The following is a 25,573-nucleotide window of genomic DNA, read 5'->3' on the forward strand; positions in this document are numbered from 1 at the left end:
TCCAATTTAAGATTGACTCTTTCTTGTGCAAATAATTTTTTAAAAAACCCTTTTAATATGGAAACTATGTAACAGTAAATTGCATGGCAGACTTTAGTGTTGTTCCTTCCCTGCTATGGTTTACAAACCAGAAATTGTAAATTTGCAGATAGTAACTCTAGGAGACAGCTTGAATTTTCATATGCCAATTTTAGAAAAATGCAAGGGAGGGAACTGGTATCTCTGAGGTTGTGTTATAGTGCGTAAAACACCAGAAGATACCTACAGGTCAGAAAAATAAAACACTTTGCTGGTTTAATATGTTTGTAGATGAGAGATTTGTTACATTTACTCCAAAATTTATCGCACTAAATTGCAGAGTAGATTTTGAGAATAAACAGATGAGAAAAGAAAAAGATACTGGCAATGACTTTAAGGCTGTTGGTTACAGAAATTCTGAGATACAAATTTCTTCTTTTCTTTCATAGTACCTCTTGATAGCCAGCTTACTTCTATTTCATGTTCTCAAGTTTTAGGGAAGATTTCTACTATGATGACACTGCTGGATACTTTGTTCTTGGAGGCAGTGGATATGTAAATGGTATTGAAGCGTTCTTTGGACCTGTGAAGTACTATCGTCTCAATGTGTTGGAAACAGATCAGGTAAACAAAACTAGGATTTAAAAATGTTTAAATATTAGCCGCCAGCTATGGCTGTATTTTTTTTTTTTTTTAACTGAAGCTCTTACCAAGTGATAAACTTGCTATGAAGCATAATAGTACTTTGGAATATATAACCAAAATATGATCATTTTCTGTTGAAATCTAGGGATGTTAGTTACCACTTCAAATACTAAAACATAAGAAGTGAGAATATAAAGCAATGTTCCTAAATCTGTATTTAAGTAAAGACTGATTTTCAGTATTGCTTTGTTTCTCAGAGTTTTTGATGATACAGTATTGAACACATTTGATTAATTTATAGTTTTGTTGAAATCAATGGTAAGAGCCACATAGGCTCAGTCAATTTTGGAACTTCATCCATGTTTTATTGGATTATCCTGACTGTTTGAAGTCATACTCTGTTGTGGCCCGCATCAGATTGTCTGGCACATTAACATGATGTACCAGATATGCTGATCATAGTAAACAATCTGTTTCCTCTTGCCTACAACTTTCTATTTGCCTACACCACTTCTTTCTAGCCAAACAGATACTGTAGATGCCATTTATCCATCGTTTGCCTTTTTATAGATTTCTAACCCTCTTCATGACAAAGAAACAGTGGAACAAATTGAACTCTACTATGAGAGATGCATGGACATTCAAGAAATAGTTTATGAGTACAGATATATTGTCAAGCAAGGCGAAAAAGTGCAAAGAAATTGTAAGTGTTGATCTATGAGATACGAATTTTAAACTGTTGTCTTTGGAGACCTATTTTCTTTCCTTTTACCAGAATCTGGAAAATAATAATCAAAAGTAAACTTAAATTCAGCCACAACAAGAAAGAAGGCAATTTGAAGAGTTTAGCCTTGCTACTGGTAGCTAAAACTGTGGGTTTGTTCCTGCAAAGACTTTTGTGCCATGGAATACAAACTTCGGTCATGTTCTTGATATTTCTGCTCTGATAAGACAGGTTCATAAAGGGACAAAGAAACACTTTCAAGTTTACATGTAAGCTATTCAATTACCTTTCTTCTGTTTCATTCCCAAATGACCCTAAAGGCACATATATTTTAAGCCCTTTCCCAAAAATGGGTGGGTTTTGCTAGAATGTCTCTGCCACAGTTGTCTAATGTGCAGTAATTGACAAGTTTATACCAAAGTAACCACTTCAGTCAAAGAAGAGTAATGCACAGCTTAAATGAGTGCTGAAAACTAGCTTGTGTTTCCAGTTAGAATTTGGTCGCATGCATTGTGACCAGAGTGTGGAAGAGAGTAGAAGAAATCTTATGTATTTTTAAGCGGCCTGTGCTAGCTGTATGAGTTTCTAGCACTACTTTGTGTTAAGGATGTGCTCATCATGTCCACGAATTTTTAGTTTACTCTAGGAACATCTTTTTTCCTACCAGAAGCTTGTTTTAAAGACCAGCCAAGTCAGCTTTCATGTCTTAAATACATTGATTTGTCTAGGTTACTATGAAAATTCCTATTTGGAGCTGATTCACAAATATGGAGAAAAGTCCAAATGTGATGCCTTCATGTGGGGAAAAGAGCTCAGGGAAAAATACTACACTTTGTTCAGACTGTTACAAGAGATGGATTTCAGTGCTTCAGATGGTAATCATATTTTATTTTATTGTTCTTAAGTAACTCTAGAATGTATGTTATGTAATTTAGTATACTTTGACTTCAGTTCATGTTTTATATTTTTTTTTTCATAGCAGCTAACTGAGTAAAGGAGTGTCATGTGGCTTATATGTTGTGCTGCAAATGAAGGATGGTTTATTATGTAGAAGGAAACAGAGATATCCTTATGTTTTTAGTGGTTAGTTACTTTGAGACAGTCTTTGGATTTTTATTCACCCTTCCTATTCAATAGTGTATCTCTAAGAATTTTGGTTGCCTGCATTGAGAATACCATTCAGCACAAGAAATAGCAGAATCTGTCTCAGTCTCATGAAATTAAGGAGGGGAAATCAATTACTGATTTTAACTTTTGCAGTAACTGTGTGTCCTATGTTTTTATTTTTAGTGTTAGAAGATGGAAGTGATACAGTTCTAGAAGTTGGCCAGAGGATATTTGAGAAGGTTGCAAAGAGTCTGTCCAGCTCCAATGGCCTCAGTAATATAGGCTCCTCTGTCCCTCTCTTGGTGGATTCCAGTTGTTGTGGATACCATAAGGCTTCCTATTTCCTTGCAGTTATATTTGAAACGGGGCTCGGTGTATCTGTGGATCGTATGAAGGTAGTATGTTTAATATGTTTGGTTATGTCTGTGAAATTAATTACCTTTAAAGGCAATTTAGAAATGGGATAAATGTATGATCAATTGAATTAAAATACGTGAAACGGCCTCCAGATCCAGGCTGTGGTTGAAGGGATTCCAAAATACAGCTACTCCTAACTAGCCTGATGGCAGTGAAGTCTTTGTGAAGTCCTGATGGTGGGAGTCTTTATCCTGCTCATCCAGAACAAGGAAATCAATGATTTAGTAAGACCTAAAAAGTGGACAGTGGACAGTGTGGAACATACTGCTTTTCCCAGTCACTGAAGAGGAAGGATGAGATAATAACCCTTGAGTCACCCAGTCATTTGTAGATGGGTATGAAAAAAGTTTCACATCAGGCAAATCTCCTAAAGTGGAAAGGTTGCATAGTACAGTCAGGAAAGAAGTCACATTTTACAGTGTGCAAAAATATGGCACTGAGTAGATTGTGGTCAGATAATTAAAGGTAACTGAAGCAGAACAGTTTTCTTTTGCAAAAAAAACTGACCATGCTGAACAACTGCAGAGCATGTGAGCTCCTGACCTGTTAGGCAGATTGCAAATAAATGTTTCCATGCAGTTCCTGTGCAAGGTCGAATAAAGGGGAGGTGTTTATATATCACTGGAAGAAGGCTATACTGAAATTGCCACAGATATTTAATTGTGATACAATAGTGTAATACAAAATGCTCATAAAGAATAGCAGATCTGCCCAGTGTAGCTACAGGATACTAAATCAGAAGAACCCCTGAGAGGCCAATCTGAGACCAGCCTCACTCCAGTTTCTCAAACACAAGAAACCTTAGACAGGAGCCTTTTATACACCCTAGTTATGGAGTATACCTAGTGCTAATTAAGGAGGCTAAGTAATTTTGTTATTGGATATACTTCAGATAGTGTAGGAAATAATTTAATATCCAGTGTGGGTGGGACACCACTGTTTTCATTATGTGCAGATGAAAAATAATAGTAGCACTGAAAATGATTTTGGCAAACCTAGGCTATTTCTAGCACCAGTTAACATGTAGCTCAAGGGAGCTTTGTGCTGAAACTTTGTCAGCCACAGGTCTCATCCTTCTGAGTCCTGTCAGATCCTTAGGATAGGATTTTCAAGTGCTGTTTGTTAACTTCCATAAGTTTCCACTGAATTCAGTGAGAGTAGTTAAGTCACTGCTGAGTCTAAAAATGTCAGAGTATAATTAACACTATAATAAAGTGGCATTACAAATTGCTGCACACTTAGTGGTGGCAGAATAAGTGCAATACTTGAAAAGTATTTAGAGAATCTAGTTTTTCTTTCAAATCTTTCTATACATATAGAAGACGTTTTAACTACTTCAGGGCTCTGCTTGATTCTGTAACTGTGTTTACATGGTATAGCTACTGTATAAGCTACCAGTATGAACACTCTATTCTTTGTAAATGTCCACCAAAGTGCTAAACTTGTGAGATGTGCAGTGAATTCATTCTTGTTTATGTCTGTTGATTTTTACCAGGGACTGCTGTATAGTTTGGTTGGCGCACAGGGGAATGAGAGACTTGCTGTGATGAATCTTGGCTATAAACATTACCAAGGCATTAATAACTATCCACTTGATTTGGAGCTGTCTTATGCTTATTACAGTAATATTGCAGTAAAGACATCCTTGGATCAACACACTATAAAAGGGGAACAGGTAAAAGAGTTACAAGTGTGTCTGAATTTGGTTTCTGTGCAAATGAATTTTCATATATTAATATTAATTATGTGGCCAGAACATTTTTGTCTTGATTTACGAATATTAGCTCATCTGATCAATGTCCCTGCCCACAACAGGGGTGTTGAACTAAATGATCTTTAAAGATCCCTTCTAACCCAAACCATTCTATGATTGTTAGAAAATCTCCCAAATTATACGTAGGTCCTGCGTTTCTTAGCAAGGGGGAAACCAAAGTAAAGTTAGGCTAAAATCCTCAGAATTGTCCACATGCCTATCTTTCAGTAAAGTCTTAAGTCTTATTCTTGGGCCCTAATGCCTGACTCAGATTTTTAGTTATTAATATAATTGGATGTGTTTCTGAAGCAACTGATCTGCTATTTCAGTAACCAAACATCATGATTTTCATGCAAGAGATGAATTTTCCTCTCCATACTTACACCTTTACTATAATTAAATGTGAAGATTTGGCTGTTAAATAACTGTCTGATGAGATGGGGTTAAAGTAAAATGATTTTAGAATGAGCTGCTAAACAGGAGGTAACACAGCTTTGTAAAGAACGCTCAAGGTGGGCCACTACTAGGATCCTGGCTTATCACAAAGAATGATTACTGTACAAAATATAGATTTGGATTGCTGAAGAACTAAAAATCAGCAGACAGCCACCTAGATAAGAGTGCTGTAGAGCAGGACTTCCATCAAGCTTTCTGCCAGCCTTTTATCGATCTTTTAAGAGAGATTTCTGTAGAAACTAAAAAGTCTTAAAAAGCTGAAAAGCACTTCTTTGCCATTAAGTGCATTTAAAACTGCAAAGGTGGAGTTGTTTTTGTTTTTTTTTTCCCCCAGTTGTTGACATCTTACCATATCTTTCTAGTATAGAGTGGACTTACAGCTTTGTACTGGAACGAAGTAGTAAATGGTTTTTACACTGGATATAAGGATGTTTCTTAATGCATTGGCCAGCAGAGGACTGGCGAGGATTTTAAAAGGCAGAATTGATCATAAATTTTTAGGAATAAACAGGAAGTGGGCAATATTGTCATTTTGGTGGCAGATATGTGAATTAATTGTGTAATAGTATTTTTCTGTTCACCTATTCTTCAGGCATTTGTTGAAACTATAAGGTTGATGGATGATGAACTGCTAAAAGCTCAAACAAAAGAAAATGGTGATGTCTTTATGTGGTTAAAACATGAAGCAACAAGAGGAAATGCAGCTGCACAGGTATAAAGTAATACATTTCCCTTTTCTTAGTTTTATACACACATCATATATGTACATCTGTAGACTGTGTAGGAAAGTTGTGGAGGAGAGTGAAGCAGACAAACATTTTCTCATTCCACCCAAAATGCTTTTTTTATGACCTTGAACTGTTTCCCATGTTTCTGTTTGATAATATCTAGTGACCATGCAAAAAGCTGTAACATGGATGCAAGGAAAAAGGGTTACTTATATGTCCTCAAACTCTTGAGGACATATAACTAGTTACATAACTGGTTTCTTCACATTCCATTTAAGCCTGCAAAAGTCTGCTCCTGCAATTCCAGTTTCAATACTAGCATTTATAACATTAGTGCTTATGTTGTTTTCTTCTAGCAACGGTTGGCTCAGATGCTGTTTTGGGGCCAACAAGGAGTGGCAAAAAATCCTGAGGCTGCAATAGAATGGTATGCAAAGGGTGCAATAGAAACAGAAGATCCGGTGTTAATATATGATTATGCTATTGTGTTATTTAAGGTAAGTCATGTTTCATATTTTCACTTGTAAAAAAATCATTCCTGTGACATGGATGTTTGTTAGTTAATTTGCAGTGACACACTGTAAGGGTGTATAAAAGTGCTTTTACATTTACTCTGAAAATAAATCAATACTTATGAAGCTAATGTTGATTTTTTACCAGATATGCACAAAAATTTTGAAAAGAGCAAGTTAAAAGCAGTTCAGTCACTTTATTCCTAGCCCGACTTAGGATCAAAATACCACCTAAATTATGGATCCTAATTTTTCCTAATGGCTTGTCATTTGAAAAATCTAACCAGCTAGTAGGCATAGGCCTAGGTGAAAGTTTGATCCTTTCTTAGAATGCCCTCTATTAGATCTCTGGGAATTTTTTTTTTTAGTAGAAATTAAATAGTCTTTGCATGCAGTTAGTTTTTTCCTGATAGAAGCAGTAGTCAGCAGAGGCTAAACTCAGGCATAACTCCACCTGAGTCAAAGCTACTTTTTTTTGTTGTAGCTATTTAAACCTGAATAACACCTAGTAAATAATATACATTTTGAATGTATGTATGTGAACTTTCCTCAGCCTATATTCTATATTTGTGAACAATATTTATTTCACATATCCATTTCCTAGGGTCAAGGTGTGAAAAAGAACACGAAATTTGCTTTGGAATTGATGAAGAAAGCAGCAGCCAAGGTAAAATGTACTAAATATTTTATTGTAAAAGTCTTATATCAGGTGCTAATAATAATGAACTCTGATTTATATAAAATGCATATTGTCATAATTCTGTGTAAGTGCTAGTTGCTTCTCCCAATGTCTTCATCGTGACTGGTGAAAGCCTTATTTCCCCATATTGGGAGACTAGACCACTGAAAACCAGCCAAAATTTATATGGAAGAAAAATAATTCCCTCTATTTACACCCTTTGGAACTTCATGATAGTTAAGGGACTTAGAGAATGAATAGTTGATCCAGAAGTATGTTTTTGCCTCATGTTCCTAAGCATTTTCTTCTAGACCATGCTAGGTACGTGGTGATATCTCCAGAGCCGGGCAGAGATAAATCCATCTTTGAAAATCCATGCCAGCAGGTTTTGCAATAATAGAGCATCTTTAACTTATAACATGAATGGAAAAGAGTAAAAAACAACATCTGGATTTAGTTCTGCAGCCTACACTGAGGCGTGGCACATTCCTGCAGCACAAGAACTGAATGCAGAAGAATGGTGGCTTCCTGTGCCACCACCCCTGAGCTGTGGTGGTTTATGGCTAGTTCTGCTTAAGTCTTAGAGGAAAAAGACTCCTTTGCCAGAGGGCCTTTGTAAGTGCCAGTAGTATGCAGTTCTTTCTGCAGAGATCCAGAAGGAGACTGTGCAGTGTAGAAGTAGCAAGCAAATAACTTGTACTTGTGCACAGAGATATTTTTTAGGTAGTTTTTACCTTATGTCACTGTTCTGGCATGGTTGATATTAAACATACATTATGAAATAGGAGTAAAGAGTATGTTCATGTCTATTGGTACAGAGTAGTTTGTACTGCTGACATACTTAACGTATGATCCACCAGTTTATGCAAGGAGATGGTGACTCATTGTAACCAAAACAAAAACTGTCTCAGGAAGATTTTCTCCTGTTGATCCATAATTATTGATGCAAAGATGCAACTTAGGAATAGTGTGCAGCACTATCTTAAGCAGATCTGTATGATGTTGGCCAAATACATTTTGAAAACAGCATTACAAAGTTCTGTGTTCATTACTTCTTATTTATTCTTAGGGAAATGTTATAGTTTAAAACAAGTGGATTTTTTTATTACTAGTCCTGTCAACCATGTTCTGGGAGTTCACAAGAACAGGTGCCCCATTTTGTCTTTGCAGAGGAAACAGGTGAAAAGCAGTCATAGTTTGTTCTTGTCAACAGGTACAAATTTGAATGCAGACACAGCTCAGACTCTATAGAATAAGGTGACACAGGAGTCTTATTCCTTGCTCTCAATATGAGGCCACAAGGAATTACAGTGGGAAAAAAAGCCAGCAAACATTTATATCCCTTAATCCCAGATCAGTGTAATTTTGGCTGGATCCTTTTGCCAGGCATCTAGAACCTAGGCAAGGTCACGAGAGCACCCAAAGTCGAGCAGCAGGTTGGAATTGTGAAGTGACCCAAAGCAGAATCAAACATGTAACCTGAGACTGCTCTTCTCCTTCTCTAAGGGCTTGCCCCAGGCAGTGAATGGACTGGGATGGTATTATCATAATTTTAAAAGAGACTACAGAAAAGCAGCCCAGCACTGGTTAATTGCTGAAGAACTGGGAAATCCAGATGCATCGTATAACCTTGGTGTCCTTTATTTAGATGGGATTTACCCTGGAGTACCTGGCAGAAATCAAGTGAGTAAATGTTTAGTAGTGCTATTTGTTACATTAGGGCCCACTTTAGAAGTTTTTACTTCGTTCTTGAGACTGCTGGGTTCACCCTGAGTTGGATTTTAATACCTTTTACCACAAAGAAGAGTGTTACTGGGGAATTCGGTCAGATTGTTTAGAAAGAGAGATGTTACTCAGATATTTCAATCATACTTTTGTGCATGTTTGTGTTCCTTTAATTTAGAAACAAAGCAGGTGCAGGTTCAGCTCCAAGGACTGCCTCTGCTTTCCTCCTTCCAGTGGCACCAGCTAGGACAGTATGTGCTCTCACATCCTGTGATCCTTTTGGTTTCTCTCAGTTTTAGCTTGGAAAGTATATAGGGAAACGATGCTTTCCACAATAGATGAAAGCAGCAGAACCTTGTCCCTGAACTTGTAAATGGCTGTGCTACATTCACATAGCTTCTCTGAACTGCAGAACTCCCGTGAAAGACCTTCAAGCCAGACTTGCAAATATAGTTATTCAATACAGTCCTGGTAGACAGCAGTATTTTGGTTTGTCTTTCTGTGACACAGCTCATTTGTTAACTTTTCTCATGGGCATGCAAAATTAATTTTCCCGTAATAGGAAGGGTCTACTTTGATTATATTTCTTTTAATTAACTAGATAGTTTATGACCAACAGCACAAACATAGTGAGGTAGGCTGTAAGAAATGCAAGCAGACCTTGTGGTTGGAGCTAAAAGTGTGGCCTGTGAGTTCTGGGATCTGGATATACTCCAGACAGGGAGAATTTCTGGTGCCAACAGCAGCAGTGCTTGCCAAAACGTGCATCTGGCAAGCACATACTCTTTCCCAGGGACCAAAATACGCATTTCAGAGTGGACTGATTATAAGAGTACACCTAAAAGTGCCCAGGTTTCTTTATTCATCAAAGCCATGGGCAAAGAGAAGTACTTTGTTGTCTGTTATGAATACTCTGAAGTCCATGCTCACTCACAGAAAACATGTATCGATGGTTAAAAATTTCCTGAAATAAATTATTTCAGACTGTATGCTGCTTTGGTTTACATTATGGATTGCTGTTTCTGAGGGTAAAGCATGGTGGGTCACGCATGCCTCCTGCTTCTGCAGCTCTGGCCCTGCCCACTCAGCCTGTGTCATCTTTTATAAACCAGTTTCAGAGGCTTGAGCACCATGGTTGTGCACTGGTAGACATACTGAACATTGCCACTGCTCCCTGGCCTTTACGTAGGCATCACCAGTGTAGAAGTCCCATTCACTGTCTCTTCTCCAGGATCCCTTATTCATCTCCTTACTAATGAATCACTAGTTTGACTTTTGTCGGTGCACACAAGACCTGTATGCTACCAGGTATAGTTACACATTTAGATGCTTTTCTATTTGACATTCAATGTATTACCAGAATTTATGTTTTTAAAAACCTTTTTCTAGCCTAAACTATTAAAAAGTTAGAAGAAAGTAAATCGGTTCACCTAAGTACATTAAAAGTAGTTAAACTGGCTTGCTTTCATTAGCCAATTGCATCTTTTAGTTAATTTGATAAGTCCTGGGAAACAAAACTCAATAAACAGCAATAATGCAGAGTTGCCGATTGTATCTTGTTTCTTCACAGACAGTTGCTGCACGCTATTTCTATAAAGCTGCCCAAGGAGGACATATAGAGGGGACTTTACGATGTTCTCTGTACTACATCACAGGAAATATGGAAGACTTCCCTAGAGATCCAGAAAAAGCTGTAATGTAAGGAATGAAACCATTTGTTAAAGGGGGATATATTTCTGGTGGGATTATTTTGATTATTGGCGATTTTTGAAGTCTGTAGTTCTGTACTTCATGGTGCTTACCTCCTCAGTGAAAGGTTCTTCTAGAGTAAAGTTTCATCCACATGAATATGTGTATTATTTAAGTGGCCAGTAGATTTTGAGAGATGCTGAGTACTTTTAGTACCTTTTTTTCTGGAACAGCTTGTAGAGGTTGTATCTATGCTTGTTTCTTTTTCAAGACGTATCAGGCTCCTGATGTGGGCTGGTATTTTGCATAAAGAAAAAGACAGATAATTAGTTATAGCACTTATTAATTTACATTTATTTTCTTAAAAAAAAAAGAAAAAAAAAAAAGAAAAAAAAAAGAAAGCAGTTTTGCCAAGAAAAAGCATAGGATGTCTCTGATATGTTCATAGAGATGAATGGACAAAATGTTCTCATTCAGTCAACAGTTACAAGACTGCAACAATTACTGTGAAATCCCATAGTTTGCCTTGTGGAAGGAGTCAGAAGGCGATCCCATATCCTCTTGTGTCCTTTGAGTCAGTGTTGAGTTGGAATAACGTTACTGGAGCACAGCTCTTCATTTTTTGTTGTTTGTTCTTTTCTACAGCTGGGCAAAACACATTGCAGAGAAGAACGGCTACTTAGGTCATGTCATCAGAAAAGCTCTCAATGCTTATCTGGAACTTTCATGGTATGTTTGTTCTGTTCTCTTCAAGTTCATTTTCTAAATTTCACTTGCTTCATAGCACGATAAGATAATTAACATTGGGCCATCACCTCAAAAAAGCACGAATAGCAGCACCGCTGAAATCAGTAGCAAAACACCCATTGACACAAAGGGAAGGAGGAGTTGACCCAAAGCATAATTCAACACTTCTGACAGAATCAAGTGAAAAAGAGGGAGTTTGTAGAGTGAAATAGTATTGTGTCTGCTGTCTGTGATTTTAATCCCATAGTCCTGTAATTCCTCTGGATTAGCCAGAGGAACGCCTTTCACTTTTAATATTTCCTCTGTTCCAAAAACCACATTTTGCTTTCTCTTTTCTGTGTAATTCCATGTCATGAAAACTCAGGCTGCTTGATTAGATTTATTATAGATATTAAGTATAGATGTCAATTATATGTTATTTTTTGTATATAGTTAACATTATGTTTTCTGTAGAGTGTAATAGGAGGCCACAATGTCCAGTAAGCCAACCAGGAGGTTTCAAAGTAGCCTTCAGGTTAATGCTCCATTTTTGCAGTGACCTATAGGCATGCACATCACATACTGCACATGCAGGCATCAGACTGTCATACATGATTAAGAAAATGGCTTGTTTAGTCCTGCAGGCTCTGCCTGCTAATACTTAATTAGTGCTTCAGGCTTAGGAGATCTACAAGAAACTGTCAGTGGAGTGTTCAGGAGTAACCCATTCCTAGAAGTTGTTTCTTTTTGTTTGGTCCGTCATAGACATTTCTCCTGAGACTTGACCTCACTTTTCAGCACTGAAAAACTCTCAGTTAATATTTTTGTAGCATGTTCTGATACACAAGCATTTGACTCTACCCAGCTTACTCTACATAGAGTCGCATGAAAGTCCTGTGCCCGTGACAGGTAGAGCATTAAGATTGCAGAGGGTCTGGTCTCAATAGCTAGGAGGAAAAATCTTCTAGAGCCCAGCCTGAGATGCAGGTGACTGGGAGTGTATGGCTAGTTACTTGTAAATACCGATCCAAGTCATCTCTGGGTTTAGGAGTGTGTTCATGTTGAAATCTTTGCTTCTAAGTATTTCTTCCTGTATCTTGCACACATGTAAATTGTTGCACTGCCAAGCAGACCAAGTAGTATGTGTTCCTTGGTTGGTAGTATGTGTTCCTTAGTTGGTTTTAGCAGCCACGGGGCAAGTACAAGGAAGAATTTGTAATCTTGCAGAAGCAGTTGGGAAGCAGGAGGTTAGGCCTGCTAATTCTTTAAGAGCAACTGATTTCACAGTTTAATTTAGAGGTTTTTTTGCTTAAGCACCTACTCTTGAAGTCAAATGCATATTTAGCCATATTTGCTTCCAGTTAAACAAACCGTTGAACCCTGAAACTCACCATGGTCTTAGCTTTGTGTTGTGGAGAAAGTCACTGGAAGCATGACCCTTTAATAAGAAGCTTTAGTATTTTAAAGAGTGGCTTCTTTTAATCTTGTAATTTTAAAACCAGACACATTATTTTAAAGAAATAAAAGAGTAAAGCATACCAATGAAGTACTCAGATGAACATTTGACAGGTGTATACACAGCTAAGTTAATTGCAATTTTTTTTTTTAAGTGAAGGAAGTAAGAGTCTTTTAAGAATGTTTTATCTGAAACATCTAAATAAATAATTTGGCTTAATATCAATTCAACGTTATCATCAGATAGAGTAAATGCCCACTGAAGCCAATCTAGCTTCAGTGCAAGAGAGGGAACACTGCAAATTCTTGAGATCCAGCATGAGCGTTGCCAGTAGATGGAGCTGTTGCATGGGTTTGCCAGCCTCTTGCTTTTAAACCTTGTGCCGAAATTCTTCTCTTAGGTGATTTTATCAATTTATTTAGTGGTTTTTTAACTGTAACTAAAATGCATCTTATTTTTCTTAGGTTTTTCACTAATTTATTTTATCTAACATTAGGCATGAAGCTCTACTGCATTACGTTTTAGCGGCTGAAACTGGGATTGAAGTATCACAGTCAAATTTAGCACACATCTGTGAAGAAAGACCAGTAAGTAAATGTATTCACAAGTCATTATGCTCAAAGGAACACTTGTTAATAATAATGTGATTCTAATCTCTTATCTGTGATATGAATGAATCAATTATTTTTTTTTTCCAGGACCTAGCAAGGAAATACCTAGCAACTGATTGTGTTTGGAGATACTACAATTTCTCTGTTTCTCAAGTCAATGCACCCTCATTTGGTATGTGTAAGGAATTCTTTATGAATTTTAATTTTACCTTTTTTAAAAATGTCAAAAACTACATTTGTTACAACTTCTATGTGAGTGAGCAAGTTAAGGGAAGACTAATCCCTGCTTATCATACATTTCCTTTTTAGTGTTTTGATAGGAGTATCAGGAGAAAAAAAGGTGTTTAAAGTGTTATATTTCAGCACAGCTTTTCTGAGAATTTACGTTTTATGGCACAAAATAGATAAAACTTGAATAAAATAAAGTAAGAAAGTTAAGCCCTGAGAAGGGGCTAGATATTTAGGAGCCTGAGCAATTCACTTAAGGTTTAAGGAAAAAAAAAAAACAAACAGTAGACTTTAGGAGCTCATGCTGTTTAGTTTATCAAAGAGAAAATCCAAAAGCAAATATACCTCCATATCATAATTGAGTCATGAGAAACTAATGAAGGCTAAGGGTTTCCTTATCTAATTTATTATGAGTTTTTCTGTTAGGGTACAGAGTTTATCAACATTGGCACAGCTCACCTTGGGGAACTAAAGGATTCTTTGGGGTTTTTTGTTGTGTTTTTTTTTTTTTTTAAAAAAAAAAAAGCTTTTCTGGAAGAGAAGGTTGATTTCCATATAAGTTACATTCCTCCAGCCTTAAATTTTACTACATCTGTGACTTTAGTGATTAAGTCATTTGGTGCCTTTGAAAGAGTTGTTTAGTATTTGAAAACATTGATCAGATTGTCTCAGAAGAAGGTTTAAGTGCTTTGTAATAAGCCTATGGAAAAATATAGTGTAAAAATAATTCAAGTTATTAATTTAAATACACAGCAGCATGGAAACCGAGTACCACATTGATACAGCCTGAAGCCACAAGAGCTGGCAAACCCTGTTAGCTTTCATGAGGAGTTTGTAGACACCTTAGCAAGGTGCAGTTTGATTGACCCTTTGGCAGATCCACTGGTACAATCTTATGTTAGAGAAGCTTCTGTCAGACTCATGGGGCTGAGACTGTGATTCCATTCCAGTAAAGGAGAGAAGCCTTGGTGGCTTCAGCAGGGGAGAAGTTTTGTTATTTTATCTCTTCCTCGCATGGGTAATATAAGGGGAATTTTATCTCATACCCCTCTCTGCAGAGGTAGAGGATCAAATCTCCAGTGTAGGGCCTAGGACGGAGAGTCTAACTCTGGCAGCAGAGATTCCCAGGGCTACGTTATCAGTGCAACGCAGGGTGACCTCAAGGCCACAGCCTATTGCAGGAGTGCTTTCTGGGCCAGAGCTGGAATGACACAGTTGGTATGGTTGAGGGAAACTCTCTTCTTGATGATTCACTACAGCATTCATGGTCTTCCACTCTGCATCTGTGCCAGCCTATCCACATAGTCTTTCTGCCTTTGCTGTTGGGTCAGTGACCAGCTTGCTTCCTGGAAGAGCTTTGCTCTCCGGTGGGGTTTCTAGGTAGCCATTGGAACACAAGTGAAGGTGCAGAAGTGTTTCAGATGATTTGGGGAAAGCTTAGGTCAGATAAGTGTGGACATGGTTATGGGAGTTTTTAAACTCTTCAGTATAGATTAGTGCAATGTCATGCTTTCTCCTGTCTGGGTCAGCGCCCACTCTGTTGGCACATTTCATTACTGTGCAGTATCACAGAAAGATGTTTGTAAAATATTTGCTGGGCATTGCTTCCTTCCAGACCAGGAAAATTCCATACATGCAGTTGTCCTGGGTTGGGTTGGACTTGAAACTAAAGAAATTATAGTCAACAATATTCTGTAACTTTTGGGATGAGTTCAGCCATCATAGTGACAGGTACAGAACAAACACTTAGACAGCATGTTTTTAAGTCTGATCAAGTTAGTAGGGCTAACCTGAATAATAAGGCTGTGGGTTGCCCAAAGCCAGATTCAGTAAGTGAAGAAGGAATGCAGTATAAAGTCTCTAAGTCTCAGTTTTTTTAAAAATAGCAATATCATTCACTAAATTAATTAAAGAGAAACCATGAGAAATTTCTTCCAGGATAAATATTTTCAATGGGCAGGCTGATGTAAAGTAGCCACAGACACAACCAGAGAGAAAGAGTACCTTTTTTTTTTTTTATATACTGCTTTAAATAGAATCACTATTAACTTTTCCATTACATTAATAGTCAGTTAATACAATGTCTTCAAATACTTTGAATTATCTGCTCCTGGTTTCTTTCACAGCTTATTTGAAGATGGGAGATTTCTACTACTATGGTTACCAGAACCACTCCAAAGACCTTGAGCTCTCAATGCGGATGTACGCACAAGCTGCATTAGAGGGAGATTCACAGGTAGGTCTGCACTTGTAATGTGTCTATAAAACATCAGAGTTTAGAACAATCTGAGGATTCATTGGAGACTGGTTATTCTGCTTGGCTACATCTGCACTGAAGAAACCTGCTACAGTAAGTTATAATTATTTCAAAATACCTTGTGAGTCAGTAGTTGCACATTCGTGATAATAGAAGGTAAATCTAGCATAGATGGACAGTCCTAGAATTAGGCTGTTTTGAAAGCTAAAGGTGAATGGCCTAATTCAGGGCCCTACCTTGGCCCAATTGATTCTGTTGTGACCTTGGTATTTTTGCTACTGCAAGGGGAAAAAATAATAGACTGCTGAGTTGTATTCCAGTCCTATCCTCTGCTGTTTTAGGATATGGCTCATTTCCCTTGGTATATTGAATGAATCCTAGGGTGAATTTTGTTCACTCCACCAACAAAAGCTTCATCTTAACATGCTTTGTAATTAAAAGATACACCATATCACATTACCAAAGACATGCACTGACTTTCCTGCCCTCAGACCCTCCAGAAGTGTCCTGGGTGCAATATTCTGTTCTCACTGTCCCTATGACAATGTCCCCAGACAGTATCTTGTATGTGAATTTCTTAGAGGTAGCATAGTTGGGTTCTGTTTTGAGGATATTGAGACAAAACATTACTGCTAAACTAGCATAGGAAAGAAGAGATGTATGAACAATTACTTTAAAGTAAAATGATGGGGAATGCTGTAATACGTCTGATGTGTATTCATCTTCATGACTCTGAAGAGACACAGGAATACCTAAGACTTGTCCAAGTAGGCAAAACTGTAAGATTAAGGACTTAAATTGTCTGGAGGAAATTTCAGCTCTCAGTTTCACTATTCAGATTGCTATTGATCTGTAGAGCTGGGTGGAGGGGAATAAAGAGTAACGGATTATAGTTTGATATGGTGACTGTGTTTAAAGAGCAACTAAAAATGCAAAAGTTCACATCTTTTTCCAGTTGGTTTCTGAGAAAATGGTGTCACAACAAATGAACACTTTCTTTTGCATTTTCAGTATTTACCTGGGTATGTGGTTAGGAGAGAAGGCTCTGATAATTATTCAGTGAAGATCACATTATGTGACATGAATTTGTAGAAGACAGTTATAATTATTTAGATACTTGATGCTTACAGTAGATCTTAAATATGCATATGAAAATGTAATGGTTAAAAAGCGTGTATGCTTTCTTTATTGTTAGGGTTTCTTTAATTTGGCCCTTGTCATAGAAGAGGGCAACTCCATACCTTCCTACATTCTGGATCACTTGGAAATCGATCAGACATTGCATTCTAGTAATATGTCACTTCTTCAGGAACTTTATTACAGGTGAGTCTTTTTTTCCCCTTCCTCAGCATCTTCTGTTTTTCCATGTGAGCAGCATTTACTCTGGAGAACAGCAACTCCTGTAATGATTAACTTTGTTCACTTGTATGATTTAAGGCAGGTTAAGGTCAACATGGTTGAAATGCTTAAATTACCTAAATATATTTCAATTTATGCCTGTTAAAGAGACCTGATTATATGTGGTTACCTGAAATAGCAGGGGCTGGATTTAGGCACTGACAGTCCAAAACAGTGGATAAGTAATGATAAGTATAGCATAATTTAATACAAACTTAAAAGTACGTAGCTGGGATAATAGCAATCCTTCCTATTTATTCTGCAAAGATGTTCCAGTCTGGCACAGATGTTGTGGCACAGAATATTAGCTGTGTGAGAAGGTTACAGGTCTGCTGCCTGAACTGCCTGTGCCAGCACTGTTCATGGACAAACCACCTACAGAGCTCTAGTTCCCATATAGAGCTTAGGTTTCCAACATGTATTGGAAAAGCACAGTGGGAATGGAAAGCTTACGCAATATTTGTTGGATTTGTGGAATTGCCTATCAGATGTTTGAGGGGGAGTTGACAGTTAACGCACAGGGCTGTGAACCAAGAATGAGTGGTTTATCTTCTGTTTTGCTCCTGAGTCTTGTGTGACCCAAAAAAGTGGAGATGATATCAACATTAAAACCTCGGTTGTCAATTCACCAACAATCCACTGAAATTGTTCTTCACTGCAGTTAGCCTGAACTTGTACCTGAAACTACCTGCATTCCACATGAAATCACCAGTCAGATAAATAGGACTCTGGTTCACCTGGTCCGTCTGGGATCGTAAGCTTGAGCCTGAGTTCTGCCTGCACTTGCTCTGAACCCATCTGCTTTGCAGTGAGACTAACTCCAGAGGTGACAGCACTGCAGGGGTTTCCCATCGTCATACACTTTTGTCCAGAAGGGCATGTAGTCTACATATATGTATATATATATATATATGTAAAATTTATATGATTTGTATATATAAATTATATATATATCTATCTCTACACACACCCCACCCCTACTCACCCCTCCCTACTCAACTTGGTAGAAAATAATCAATTGTAGCTTAAAATAGTTGCCTGTGATTTAGCTATCTAAATTCCCCTAGTAGGTGAAGTCCTGACTGATGGAACTGGGAAAGCTCAGCTCACCTCACCACAGATACCTCATAGCTGGTCAGCTAAAGCACCCATCAAGCTCTGAATGCGCTGTGTAGTGCTCCATTGCCTCTGAAGGGAGTTTAGGCACCAGCATCCTGTGTAGACAACTAAATTTTGTACATCTACTCTTGAATCAAGTGCTGTTCACTCACATTAGTTAAAACAAAGTGTCTGGGGTACGACCTTGTACTGTGACTGCTTGGCAAGGGTAGCCTGTGGATGCTTAGACCCATTGTTGACTAATAAGAAAATTAAAAATGTGCTTATAGGGTAAGGTATTCTGTGCTTAATGAGGTTAATCTGGTATTTCATGAATTTTTACTTCACCACCTGTGAGATAGTGATGATAATATCTGCTGGGTTTTTTTCTGGGTTACAGAGGTTTGCTGCAAACGCACTTGAGATTCCCAGATGACAGATGCCACAAAATTGTAGAGGAGGACTAATTAGTTGTCTTAATCTTCTCGTTGTAGGTGCTGGAATAATAGTAACCAAGAATCAATTAGTCCATGCTCGTTAGCATTGCTTTATTTTTACATGAGGGTTTTCTGGAACAATATTTTACAGTCTACACTGGTATGTATTGCTCCTTTGGTACATGCACAGTTGATTTGGAGCACTACCTTGGCTTTGCACTCCTCTAATGTATGTTTTTAAACTTGCTGCCACAGATCTACTTCATGGGAACCTTTCTTTTGTCGATTCTGGTTGCCTTTGCAGTCCAGTATTTTCAGTCTTTATCTGGTAAGTATTTGTCATAGTGAAACTGGAGAAAGAGGAGTGATCTTTTTATTTCAGTAGAAACTTCAAAAATAAAAGCAGAAATTCTAGATTTGGCAGAGCTATCTCTGAACAGCAACTTCTTTGACACACGAGTAATTTTTTGATCATTGTAAAGGGGTGGATGAAGTGAGGCATTGCTTTAAACTGGTTGATTTCTGGATAATTTCCCTTTATTCTCAATAAAAACATTAACTGCAGGAAATAAGATTCAAAATAAGAGATTTTTTCCCCATCTCTCAATATGCAGTATTGTTAGAGTAGTTCTATTACTTCCATTTCATATGTTGTCTCTACAATATGTGGAGATACAAGGTGGGAGAAAAAGAGGTTCAGAGAGCTGGTACATTGGAGTAACTTAGGAGGAGGCAGTTCAGCCTCTTCAGACCAGTAGCAGAATCAGTGAATACATTCATTCAGCACTTGCAGACCCCTCCTGTCCTAAACTAGAAAGGTTTGCTGCATGTTCTCTTTCCTAATGGGACAGAGAACATTAAGGGACAGAAAACTAAATGGCAGACTTCAGTCTCTTAAAACTCCCATTATTTTCTCACCATATTGAAAGACATATCAGAGAGAAAACCCCCACCATTACATACGTTGAGTCGTCATTTAAAACACGTTGCCAGCTTCAACTATTTCACTTCAGATTTCAAGACAGGATCTTGATTGGGAAGCTGTTAAATGAGCATTACCAGTTACAAAAAATAATTTCTTCTACTAAATACGTTTTCTTATGTTGTGGATTAACCTCAGTGGGCTCAGTAGAAAATACTGTTTTCTGACATATTTCTGTAATAAAATACAGAAAAAAAATACTTTCCACATTGACAATCTACACCTATAGGGAATAGTATTAAAAAAAAAACAAACAACAAAAACCATTAAATATAAAAAGATTACTTGAATTTTGTAATTCTTAGATAGCATTTAAGACCTGTAGCTGTGAATAATAGGCTGACTATGAAAGTAATTCTAAAACCCTGCTTTCTTTTCTTACTAGCTATCATTTATGTAACTTGGGAGTCCTACTACATATGCACAAAGTGTATAAAGTTATAGATATTCTTTGAGTATTATCTTTATATTGTGATTTTATATCTTTATATCCGCATAATGTTTAAACATTGATGAATAAACTTCCTAGGTGTAGTAGGGTCTTTTTTTAATCATTTCTTTTGACATTTTTCCAAAGCCTACAATTCTCCTGGAACAAGATCAGAACCATCGTCAGATGAACCTTCTTCCTCAGGGAATAGTAATGAGGATGCCACCAGACTAGTACAGCAAGATGAATCTACTGTTTCAAATGATTTAGCACAGCGGGAGTCAAACCTTCAGAATCCTCTTGTTACGAGCTGAAGTGTAGATTTCTGAAGGTTGATGTTCCATCGGGAAGATGGGATATGAACTACTACAAATCTAAGAACTGGCAACCACCCCTATTAGTGGCATTAATAATGCAGTCCAACAGCCAAAATTGTAGGGAAAGTCACTGATCTGATTTCTCCACTGTAGTGGAAAACCATCCCTATAATTTAGCACTCCAAGAAGATAATGCAGATTTTCTCACTATACCCAACACATGATCATGCTGTATTTCTTTGAAGGACTGGAGAAAACATGCAAAGTCTTTGCCTAATTGAAGAATGAGCAAACCTCCCACCAGTTTTGATGAAGCTGTTTTACTCACATACCTAATATCTTATTAAATTGCCTTTACTGCATTTGAGCTTATTGTCCTGTTGAAGAAGTTACCAAAGTTTTCCAAGTTGGAAGCATGGATCTTACATAAAAGTAAAGCCCAGACACCAACACTTTCCAAGTTCCCTGGCACATCTGCCGAGACTTCGGTACATGTGTTGATAACTATTACTTTTTTGGCGTTTTATATTCTGTCCTAACTCTTTGCTGCAAAATGTGTTTTGTTTTGAAAGAAAAACAAAAAGATTTGCAATATGATCATAACGTAGTAGTTCTGCTGGCTAATCTGTGAAATGTCAGAGTTTCACAAGTGTTAGCCGTTCCCTGGTAGACACAACAAAATGTTTCCTGCCCTGACAAGAGCCACTGATTAGAGAAAGTAGCTTCTCTAATGAATAAATAAATAATAAAGTGTGAATGTGTGACACAAAATTAATGAACAATTTATTTTTTTTGATTCTTCCATAGATAACATTGGCAAGGATTTATTTCATGTTCTACAGTAACTTTTAAAGACGCCTGGTTTTAAGTGACAGTTTATTTGATAAATGTTAGATGGGATATATGGATAACAAGTCCGGAGTGCAAATGCCTTCGGTCTGATTTAATGCTGTCAGGTAAGTGGCTGTAGGAAAAGTCTGACTTTTAAAGCAGTTGTGCATGCACCTCTGCAAAATGATGTAGATCACAGACTATAAATTGCATCAATCTATGCATTATTGAGGGTTAAATCCACTCTCCTTGCACTACATTATTTACTCTTGTAAATAAAAATATTTTTCTAATTCAGCCCATATGTGAAGGATTTTTTTTTTAAAGCACCTGTCAGATGAAATAGTATCCTACTGTTGCAAATTCTCAAGAATATTATTTAGGTGTCAGTTTTCTTAGCTTCAAATCAGACAATCATCCATTGCTTTCCTTGTGGAATGCAGCATTCTCACAGAGCAGACCTGGAAGAGTTTGTTTCATTTTTCAGTCAAGACAGAGGACTTTTCAGTAAGAAAGGAATTAAGTGAAAGGGAGAAAACCTCAAGCCTTCAAGAAAGATTTATATATATAAATACATATGTACACATCATCAGAATATGTTTCACTTGCAGAAAACTGAAAATTCTGGAGTGGTCAGAGAAGAGTTGATACTTCAAGACAGCAGTTCCACTGCATAAGCAAGGGGGTGGGGGGAAGAACCTCCCCCTTGCCATCCAGCCTTATAATCAGAAAGTGAATTAAGTGTGCCACATTACTGAGTTTTTCATTTATTTGAGCAAGAACAATGCAGAGAATACTTTTTGTTCTTAATACAGTTGTAGATACATATTTTGTTATTTTTAAGAATTTTGAAGTGTTACAAAGGAGCATTGCTTTCACATACTGAACTGTTGATGACTTGCAGAGGTTATGCTGTGCTTTTGGTATCCAGTGCAAATGGATCAACAGCATTTTTTAGTTTGTTTTGAGTTGCAAAAACTTGGGCAGCTACATCTGATTATATCAAATTCCCTACCACAACTGTATAGATGTTTCAAGAATTCTCTCAACTTTACTTTTATCACCTAATAAAAGAAAACAGGTTGCATTTGCATTAAAACTGGAGCAAGTTTAGATGGAAAACCCAGAAGTATTGCAGAAAGCCAACTGTAGCCTTTGGAGACAAGTTGACAATTGTCACACCATAGGCATGATGTTAGGTGCCAAATGGCACATGCAGTTAGATGGTAAAATTTTTTTTTTTTTGACATGCATGTAGCAAGCCTTGCTTGTAGTAAGATACGTGTGCAAGATATATTTTACTAAACACATCATATGTAGCAAAACTGAAGCCCCTAGTGAAATATTAATCCCATGGGAGTTTGTCAGTGGCAGCATGCTTGCAACCCGTGTGTTGAAATCACAGGGTTCTTAGAGCAGCAGTGGTTTAGGTTGTGTACCTATGGGTCAGAGTTAAGTGTTAACAGTCAGGCTGACTGCATTTTGCTCTCCAAATTACACCCATGTTCTCAACTTTAGTAACTAATTTGAGGAGGTTTGCCAGATTTTTTTCATTATTTCACATCTGTATTTCAGAAGACAATTGCTGAAGCTGCAATACAGTTCTTGGCGCCAGCACTTAATAGTTAGGTCTTTGTTCATTGTAATCTTTTACATCAGAAGTTCTACCAAAGCATACTTAAAGTATGTTAAGATAAGCAACTCAACACAATAAATTGGCAATATGTAAGGCAGAAATAATAATAGTTACATTCTTATCCTTCACTTGTTGTAAGATCTAGCAAGCTATTATTTGACAACCTAGAGAATCAAACAATTCCCAGAGTGAGAGAGAGGACAGGTAGTTAAGCAAAGCAGCTACATCGTTCTGCTACATCCACAAGGAGAAGAAGGAGGGGGGGAAAAAAGAAAAAAAAAAAGTTGCTGTATCAAGAATTATTTTTTGTAAATTGAAGACAGACCACTGAAGCTTATAGTTTCTGCAGCCCACGCTGAGTGGTCAGGATGGGAGTAAGGAAATAATAAATCACAAGTACAGAGCTAAAATGCTATTTGTTTATACACATTTCATAGAAGTCCAGCCATCTGAACCATACAGGTAGTGCTTAAGGCAGTACAGGTGATGACCATTTTTCTCTTTCTTTCTTGGCTCAACTCAGAATCATCTTTAGGAAATAAATTAGAGACTACAAAGAATTTCAGAGCAGTTATTTACAAAATAGGTACCAAATTATCTAAAATTAATGCAGTTTACACCAAGTAAACAGATGCGTGTTACAGCAAGTGACAAGGGAGAGAAATTATTAGATACAATTTATCAAAGTGCTATGAAAAAAGTGAGAATTAGGTACCAACTACAGATTAGGAAAGGGAGATAGGTGAATACAAGCTTAAAAAGTCAGTGTTGAGTAGTTCTGAGTAGTCAATGCCTTCAAAGTTGTGTAGCAGGCAATTCAAACTGGTTATGCAAAATTTGCAGCTACACTGAAAAGTTTGCTCAGCTCTGAATTGCCTAGCAAGGCAGTAGCAGGACAGACCTGAATGTGGGCATCCTCATGTGGGTGACTGTGACCGCTGCATGATGCTGCTTCCCAGTCCATACAGTGGTGACCATTACATCCGATATACAGGAATGAGTGCGAGCTTAAAGTTATGTATTGATACACACTGAAGAGTCCTACCTTGCAATAAAAGGCGACTACATGGGATAGTCTTGCTACACTGGTTATGTATTGTAAGTATACCCTCTGCTGGGACTTTTGTATTCCCATCTGAGCTGCTGGGAGAGCACAGACGGTCCTTAAAAGCATGTGGGACTATCTGTGAAGAGATTTGTTTTATAGCAGGTTCTTGTCTGTGTAAGCTGTCCCCATTGACTAATGGACTATGACATTTAACACTGGCTGACTGTTGACCCTTCTCTCCCGGATGAAATGCAGCACAAACATGTTGAATAAGCTTCGGCTGAGGAATTCCCCCCACATACCCTCTCCTCCCTTCCATAAATGCATGAACTCCACTAAAAGACTGGGATGTAGAAAGAGAACAGAAGTAGGAAAAAAAAAATTAAAAAGCTGTAATTTTCAAAGAACAAGCCCAAGTGTAAGGAAGCTGAAGAACAATGAGGGGAGTCTGAGCGCAGAGCAATCGCCCCTGCTGTCTGCTAAGATCCAGGTGGCAGGAACAATTCCTGAATAATCAACAGAACGTCATTGTAAATGAAGAAAAAGCAGCTACTGGGATATAGATGTGCTGGGAACGCATCACAGCTTGGAAAAGACCTAATCACTATGCCAGAAGGCCAAATTATTTTTTACCATAAAAGTAGTGAGTCTGTGCCTAAATACAAGGTATCTATGTTAAAAGCAGCTGTGTACAGATAAGCGAGCATCAAAACCAGAAAAGAACAGGCGTAATGAGTGACCAAAATGGAAGAGACCACTTGCATTACTGCAGTACATGTTTACGTTACAGTAACCATCAGCTCTGTTTGGGAAAAAAACCAAACAAACAAAAAACCAAACACAACAAACAAACCAAACACAACAAAAAACCCAACCACTTGCTGTAGATCAGGTATTCTGAAGCACTGAGGTTCCAAACTTGAATTGCACCAGTGCTGCGTGCCTACTGACTTAAGGGACCTGGATTGTTTGGTAAGTGCTATCAGATGCTCATCCACCATTGGGCATCTTAATACCCCCTTGGGAGAAAGCTGGCTGCAACGGGTTCATTTATAGCTCCGTGTTCGGTGATCTTTCCTCTCTGCTAACATATCCCTTGAACTTGCTTCCCTCCCTGGTTCGCATTTTCTGACTCCTGTTCTCCTTCATTTGTCCACATTGACCTCTCCTTAATCACTCATCAACCTTGTAGATAGTTCCTAATATTCAGCATTGCCATTTGCTCTTATCAATTCTGTCAGGTGAGCAGGAGGAAGCCCAAGCCCATTAGCAGAGCGTAGCACCATTTTATGACAGTTCGACAAAGTAGGAACCGAGATATCGACACAGCATTTTCTATTGATTAATTATGGCGTGGTCTGACTCATGGATTTACACAGCAAGTATCTTTAATTGTGCAAGTTAATACAAATCTAGCCAGGGAGATTTGCTCCTTATCAACTAGTGAAGGCCAGGCTCTGCTATCTGGCTGTGACTAGTTAAACTCCTCCTGGGAATCCGGTTGCCTCCTGTACTGCTTTTTGGGAACAGTCCTGGTCCATAAAACTCCCTGAATGCTGCCTGACCATTGTCTAGGAGGATTCTACTCAAACAGGCTCAAGTTAAGCCAGAAAGCACACCACTAAATAGCCAAGATGATCATGAGCCACTGCCCAAGCTTCTCCT

General features: G+C 37.7%; 1 protein-coding gene across 1 annotated transcript in view; it reads left to right on the forward strand.

Moving 5' to 3' along the window:
• SEL1L3 (SEL1L family member 3) overlaps positions 1–21,521 on the forward strand; it is a 35,916-nt gene extending 14,395 nt beyond the window's left edge. The window contains exons 7-24 of the mRNA XM_086746583.1: positions 510–642; positions 1,234–1,366; positions 2,116–2,262; positions 2,678–2,889; positions 4,407–4,586; positions 5,713–5,832; positions 6,205–6,345; positions 6,965–7,027; positions 8,546–8,722; positions 10,335–10,462; positions 11,099–11,182; positions 13,132–13,222; positions 13,334–13,418; positions 15,601–15,710; positions 16,927–17,054; positions 18,722–18,824; positions 18,920–18,992; positions 20,224–21,521. Of these exons, the coding sequence (XP_086602709.1) occupies positions 510–642; positions 1,234–1,366; positions 2,116–2,262; positions 2,678–2,889; positions 4,407–4,586; positions 5,713–5,832; positions 6,205–6,345; positions 6,965–7,027; positions 8,546–8,722; positions 10,335–10,462; positions 11,099–11,182; positions 13,132–13,222; positions 13,334–13,418; positions 15,601–15,710; positions 16,927–17,054; positions 18,722–18,824; positions 18,920–18,992; positions 20,224–20,390 (2,275 nt within the window). The 3' untranslated portion in view covers positions 20,391–21,521. The remainder of the gene's footprint in view (positions 1–509; positions 643–1,233; positions 1,367–2,115; positions 2,263–2,677; positions 2,890–4,406; positions 4,587–5,712; positions 5,833–6,204; positions 6,346–6,964; positions 7,028–8,545; positions 8,723–10,334; positions 10,463–11,098; positions 11,183–13,131; positions 13,223–13,333; positions 13,419–15,600; positions 15,711–16,926; positions 17,055–18,721; positions 18,825–18,919; positions 18,993–20,223) is intronic.
• Positions 21,522–25,573: the final 4,052 nt, after the last annotated feature.

The sequence above is a fragment of the Chlamydotis macqueenii genome, chromosome 4 (genome assembly GCF_036417535.1).
Source record: "Chlamydotis macqueenii isolate bChlMac1 chromosome 4, bChlMac1.mat, whole genome shotgun sequence".
NCBI classification, from domain to species: domain Eukaryota; kingdom Metazoa; phylum Chordata; class Aves; order Otidiformes; family Otididae; genus Chlamydotis; species Chlamydotis macqueenii.